Below are 6,962 nucleotides of genomic sequence, written 5' to 3'. Positions count from 1 at the left end.
CTGAGACATAATTTATATGGTGTTTCTGGCCTTAATTAGATGATATTATCGATCTCTTCTTCTTTTTTCAAAAAAAAAAATGATAAAAAAATTAAACAAAAGTGTGAAATATTTTATATGTCGTTTTTGGCCTTAATTAAATGATATTATCTCTTTTGTTAAAAAAAATAAAAGAAACCAATAAAAATTTAACAAAAGTGTGAAAGATATGGATATACACCAATATATTTAAAGACCAATTACATATAGGTTGCCTTTGTTTACCAGGATATAGAGGGTGGATTGATTAATGATCTCCAATCAGATTAGGAATTGTGTTTGGATATATGGACAATTTTCAGGCAGAAAACTTATATCCAGTCAAACCTTGATATCAAATCCAGTTAAAAAGGTCTAGTATTACTTATCCAATTGAGCCAATCGATGGTCTTGCTGGGCCTGACTAACCCGAGCCGATCCTGCACGTTGTAGAATATATTGAATGACGGTGTGGGCAGTGAGCCGGACATAGCGATCCCTGGGCCCTTTGGCGGTGCAGACGTTGCTGTGGCGGTCCTTCTGGCCTTAGAATATGGCCTCGACCTCCACGATCTCGCTGGCGGTGGAGGAAGAAGCAGTCCTTATCCCCAAACCTAATCGAGAAGCAGCGGAGGACGACATCGTTGCACGATGATGGTGCAGTGGAGGTTGTTATATCTCTCTCCCATTTTTCTTCCTGCATATTCGATGGTGGGTTCTCCGAAAGCGATGGTTGAAGTAGAAGAATAAGGGTGCTGGAAATGGTAATGGCTCCCTTAAGGATCCAGAGTCAATGACCTGGGAGTTTCCTTATCCAGTCATGTCATTATCTGTTGTTTCAAACACTAGATAAGAACAGTAAATCCTAATCCCAAACCAATCCAATCTGGTTATAATTACTGTTAGGTCCACAATTACCTAGTAATTATTCCCCTAATCTTGCACTTTTGCTTAACCTTTGTGTTTATTTATATATATTTATTATGTTTTCTTTATCATGCTAGGAAATGATGGAGAAGCTTGGAAATACACTAAAAACTCAATCTTAGCACATTTTCCTACTCCGGCTAGGAGAAACCGAGCTAGGCAAGGAAGGAGGAGCGGCAGACTGATCAAATGAAATCCAAATGAGCTGAAAATTTCCAGATCCATTCTACACATCCTAAGGATCATTTCATATGAAGAGATTAAGAGCTATTTCGGAGTGGAAGAACTTCAAAAGATCTGTGCAAATTTCTGCACTAGAAGACGAAAACTGCAAAAACGGACCTGTACGGATTCCGGCAGCATTTCCAGCCAAACCACGGCGAACTAAGCTCTGAAATTTTACCTGGATGATCTACACTCATGGAGGAACATTTGGTATGAAGAAGTCGAGGGCCAATTTCTAACTCTCGGTGGAGATTCAATTGAAGGAAGAAAGGAGAACAAAGTGCGCAAACGGACAAAAAGTGGGTCAACGGTGGTCAACGCAGGATTCCGGACATTTCCGGCTGAGTTAGCCGGCCAAGAACATGTGTGGAGGACAAGGAAGAGCTGACTAGGGTTGGAGACTTTAGGTGGGAAGACTTTAGGTCTAGGTTATTTTGAAATTCATAATTTAAAAGATGACAAATGGTCACATTCTTACACCTTACACATTTGTCTCCCATTTATTACCTTGTCCCCCACAATTACCCTTCTACCCTTACTTTTTCTTCTCCACCAAAATATCTATGGGCTTTCTAGGTCATTTCTATGTGGAGTCAAAAACTAGATCCACATTTTGTGCTTACAAATTTGTCCATCACATCTCACCATTGATTCCTTTTGATCTCCACCCTTGATTTGAATTGCCTTGGCCTTTAAATAGCCTCTTCTCTCTTCCAAAACTGTGCACACCCTTGGCTCTCTTATTTTGGAGCATCAAAATCTCTCTTTTCTTTAGTTTTAGGTTAGTTTTTCATACCTTGTACATAGTTCTTTGAGTTTGTGTGAGAAATAGGTGTGTAGGCACTTGGGTTTCACCAAAACCGAAGTTACTACACACTCTAAATCAATCACAACACTTGCTTTCACACATCCAAGCCTTTGTTCTTCTTTGTTCTTGAGTTTTGTGGATGTGTATGGTGTTTTGGGTTGTAAAACCGAAAATCCCATACCTTGAAGCAATTCTCTCATCATTTGACATCTTTGAGAGCTAGGTGAGAGGTTGGGTAGTTCTTCTCTTTTCTCTTCCTTCTCTCTTTAATATGATGTTCATGGCTTGTATTTGTAATAACATGTGTTGTGAGTAGTTGGATTTGAGGCTAGGGCTAGCTCTAGCCAAACTTATGTGCTAATTAATAATGTAAATTTCCATGTGTTTTGATGTTTATGCATGTTTTGAATCTTTTGGCTAGTATACTTTCATGTACCCTAAGTGTGTTTATAGATTTATCACCAAGAAGCATGCTTTAGGAAATTAATGAACCGGAAACATGAACTTGATAAACTCTTGATTCCGTGAGCATGTGTAGCTAAATAGGTGGTGGCTTAGCTTATTCCTACGGGAAGAACTAAGTTGCTTGAATTTCTTACCTTGAAATTAAAGCATGATGTTGTGAGTTTAGGTTCCGGAAGAATTTAGGCTCACGGCACCATAGGCCATTTAGGATCCGGAAGATTTGAATGGTATAAAAGTCGTGTAATTTAGCTTTGCTTCAAAAGAGATTGTTAAATTGCATGATTAGTTGGTTTCTTGGTAGCTTCACCAAAGCACTAAGGGGAAGTTTGTCAAAGCATGTTATTACATCAAATATGGGTTACATTTTGTGCATGAGTAAGGTTAGGTGTGATGCCTAAGTCTCTATTCTTCTCATTGATTTAGTCTCTACATTTTTATTTGTTTATTTTATTTTATGCAACTTAATTTACTTCATAAAAATTAAAATCAACCAAACCGCTCACTACCACAATTGTAAATACCATCCTCATGATCTTTAGCTTCCAAAGGGCTAAGTTTGTGAATTTGTAAAAAGGTAGACTTTGCATGTGTTTTCTAGGTTTATTTTCGCGGTGATCTAGCTAGGGTAGAGTTACTCAATCCCTTGGGTACGATACTCTTACTTTTCCCCTTTACCAAAACTTGACCTCCTAATCTTGGGAGTAGGGCACATCATCCATAAATTTGCATACACTTTCATACTCAAGGATGTCCCCAACAATTACCAATCCGATCTAGTCAACTTTGCCAAATGCGGCCATAGGGCTATTTTTGAATGTTACGTTACCTAGGCCTGGGCACGGGACGGGACGAGCCGGTTTTGTGCTGATACCAAGCCCGATACCTAAAATATATTTCAGTACGGGCCAGGATGAGATTTTGATTTTTCAAAGTTGGTACCAACAATACAGAAACCGAACGGGTTCGATTCCGGCCCGGGCCCATTACGGGATTTAAGCTTCTTCTTTTTTTTAATTAAAAAAAATGATCGTGCTCTCGAGTGAGCATCTGCCTAGACCGCCTTCTTGGCTCTAGTCATGAATTACAGCCAACTAAACAAGCAAGCAAAACTGCAAAACCAACATGACCGATATAGAAAGGTAGACTATTGAAATCCAAATACAACTCAAATATCAATTTTTACAAACCCTAAGAAAATACCATTACCCTGCAGATACCATTTCTTCCATATAACATGCACAAATTGACAAGACCTAGATCTTAGAAAAGATAATTAAAATCGATGGGAATAGATCTAGGAAGCGTTCCTTGTGGGTGGTGCGACGATTGTGATGCCACCGAGGTCGACTGAAGCTGGTGGTGGCCGAGGATGCCAGAGGTGCAGTGGTGTGGTGGTGATGGCTAGAGTGCTGAGACTCTTTGAAAAAGAGAGACTGAATAAAGGGTGAGGGAGAAAGAGCCAGAGAGGGATGAAGACAGAGGGAGAGAAAGAGAGAGATACGAAAGAAAAGAAAATGGGAGGAATAAAAGGTGAGGGAGAGAGAGCCAGAGAGGGGTGAAGACGGAGGGGGAAGGAGAGAGAAATAAAAGAAAGTGGGAGGCGATCGAAGTTTCATATTATATTATATATATTTATATAAATCGGGACGGGATGGGTCCAAACGGTACTTAAAAAATGAAAACCGTGTCCCGTCCCGTTTGTTCGGTTCGGTATGGGCCAGACCTAACAGTTATTTTTATATTTTTAATACCAACCTGTTTTAGCTATTTTTGGTACGGGCTTGGGTTAGGTTTGGTACTTCGGTTTTATATGCCCAGCGTTAACGTTACCCAACAAAACACCAACCTTTTTTTTTCCCTTCTTAAAGCCATTAGATTAAAAATTGTCTTAAATTTTGGATATCAAAAATCAATATTTTTATGAAAATGTCACTAGAGTAAAAAGTCATCAATCATTCTCTTTTTTTTCCTCTCTAGTGAGGCTTTGACGACTTCTGGCGAGCTCACAAAAGCTACTCTCACTACCATAAAAAACTACTCTAACCAACACCAAAAACTACTTTCACTAACCCCAAAAACGACTACTCTCATGAACACCAGAAAGCTACTCTCACCAACAATAAAAGCAACTTCTCACCAACGTCATCATTTTCCATAAGGTGGACAAGGTCTCTGCGTGATTCACAGCGTTGCTTGCCATCTCTGAGAATGGAAAAATCATCTTTGGAGGCGGTTGCAACGCTGCAATTTCCTAGCATCACTAAGCAATTGGGCGTCTGATTTCGGCGAAGAAGAAAATTGATGCAAAGTCTCTGATGGGAACGATGTCATCCATTTGAGATTTGAAGAATTGCCTCTCAGAAGGAGAGGGATCGCATTGTTAGTACACGTCGCTGGTTTTATAGAAAGTCTATGCTTGCTTTGGCCCTTAATTTACAATGGCCTCTTCAACATGAAGTTGGCCTCGATCACTTCTATTTCAGTGTGAGTGCATGGAAGTTGTTGGTCTTGCGCCAGCATTGGTTATAGAGGCGGCTTTAATGGTTGGCTCCACTTTAGGGTTTGTGCTATAGCTTGACAAGCCCGAGATCTAGCAGGGTACTTGTAAGTATCTGGTTTAGTCATGAAATGGAGGCGCCAATGAGACAGGAATATCCCCCTTTTGAGTTTGAATTCTTTCCAGGAGTCTCAGTGGTGCTCTGTTGTAAATACAAGAAGTTTGTAAGTTTTTCCCGGATTTTTGGCCTTTTGGAGAGCCCATCTTCTGGTTGCACTAGTCCTTTCTTCCAGTAGGAGAAAGGTGGATTGTGTTCTGCTTCTTCTGATATGCGTCCCAAACCTAACCCTAATTCTAGGATGCAAGGAAGCAGTTGATAACTGCAGCGGCAGATGGTGATGATCCCGAACCCCTTTTTTGGTGGTTTGCTTGCTCTACCGGTGTTTCTGGCTTTCTGCCTTTGCATTGGCAACTCAGGTAGCGTAGTTTCGTGTTACGACTTTTGTTGCTGTTGACAGTGATGATCGTCAACACATTACTGTGTGTGATACTACTCTGATCGCGGGTGTTAGCCCAAATCCGGCACCTTTGATTACCAATGCCAAGAAATCGGAATATCTAGTTCCCTTCTCACTTGTTAAACTGGATTTTGAAACTTACTTAGCTTTAGCTTCAAAGACCAGGGCCATAGTAGTTTCTCCTACAAAGAAATGGAAATTTAGTTGACCAATTAGCAGGAAGAACAAGGTACAGAATGATAAGCTGCAGCCCAAAAAGATGAAGCTTCCGAAGGAGTCCAAGTTTCCCAAAAAGAAAAGGAAGAAGTTGTTGATAAAGAGTAGGTTGTGGATCAAGTTGAGTTTGTAGCAGTAGTAGATATTCCTGGGGAAGCCCTCTCTGCGTATGGTGGTCCATGGTTTAAGAATAAATTAGAGTTGGTGTTTTAATTGCCCGGCACAGACCTTAGTAGTGACAGGTTACTGATTTAAGAGCTTTCTATTTAGGGTAGCTTTAGGGTTACCTAAACAATGATACAATTCTGTCGTGACCTCCAAGAGTCGTCATTATGTATTGTTACCCAATTTTACATTCAATAGATTGACACCCAATTCCCTTAAAAAGAATTAAAAAAAAAAATTCTAGTTACATGACTCATTTTGACTATGACTTGTGTTAGAGATTTAATTTCTATGGATAAAAAAGCTTAAAAATAAGGAGAGTGAAATCCACACTCCCTATTTTATAATCCACACTTCTTTTCATTTCTAGTTGTAATTTTTAGAAAGATATAAAATTTAAGTTATTAAAGACAAATATTTTAAATTATTAAAAATAAAAAAAGAGAGTGTGGATTGTAAAATAGGGAATGTAAATTTTACTTCCCAAAAACAAGTGTCTAATAGTAAATCTTGGGAGGTAGGAAGTTGTGCTTCCAAACTGGAGCATGAGTCTATGAACAGCAATTGGCACCAAGCATGGCCGCAGTCCCTCCTTTCGTCGTCTCTTCTTCCTGACTCACTCTGCCACTATCTGCTTTGCAAATTAACACAAACGCAAGGCCAGTATGAGGAGGATGAAGCTGGGGTCACAAGGCCTAGAGGTCTCGACTCAAGGACTGGGTTGCATGAGCATGTCCGTCTTTTATGGCCCCCCGAAGCCCGAGCCAAACTTGATCAAATTCCTCCACCACGCCATCGACACTGGCGTTACCTTCCTTGATACCGCTGATGTTTACGGTCCCTTCACCAACAAACTTCTTCTGGGCAAGGTAATCAAGCACTGTTGTTCTTTGCATGTAGCCACTGTGGGCTAGCTTATTTGGATCGTTCACTTGAGTAAATTGTTCAGACTTTGAGTGGAGGGGTGAGAAATAAGGTTGAATTGGCCACCAAATTTGGTATCAACTTTGAGGAAAACAAGAGAGAGATTATTCAAGGGGAGCGGGCATATGTGAGAGCTGCTTGTGAAGGAATCTGGAAACGACTTGGTGTAGATTCTATTGATCTCTATTATCAGCATTGA

At 40.1% G+C, this 6,962-nt stretch overlaps 1 protein-coding gene across 1 annotated transcript; it reads left to right on the top strand.

The window, feature by feature from the left end:
* The first annotated feature begins 6,504 nt into the window (after positions 1 to 6,504).
* Positions 6,505 to 6,962, top strand: LOC133712154 (IN2-2 protein-like). Its single transcript, XM_062138239.1, has 2 exons — positions 6,505 to 6,708; positions 6,789 to 6,962. The coding sequence occupies exons 1-2, from the start codon at positions 6,505 to 6,507 to the stop codon at positions 6,960 to 6,962; spliced, it is 378 nt and encodes a 125-aa protein (XP_061994223.1).

The sequence above is a fragment of the Rosa rugosa genome, chromosome 5 (genome assembly GCF_958449725.1).
Source record: "Rosa rugosa chromosome 5, drRosRugo1.1, whole genome shotgun sequence".
Classification (NCBI taxonomy): domain Eukaryota; kingdom Viridiplantae; phylum Streptophyta; class Magnoliopsida; order Rosales; family Rosaceae; genus Rosa; species Rosa rugosa.
Note: the sequence above shows the minus strand (reverse complement) of the source record. Positions and strands in the feature narration are given on the sequence as shown.

Bases quoted from the DNA above. Each gene is read 5' to 3' on its own strand.
- LOC133712154 (XM_062138239.1), top strand. From the start codon at position 6,505: ATGAGGAGGATGAAGCTGGGGTCACAAGGCCTAGAGGTCTCGACTCAA. The intron at 6,709-6,788 runs GTAATCAAGCAC...TAAATTGTTCAG, and splicing joins ACAAACTTCTTCTGGGCAAG to ACTTTGAGTGGAGGGGTGAG.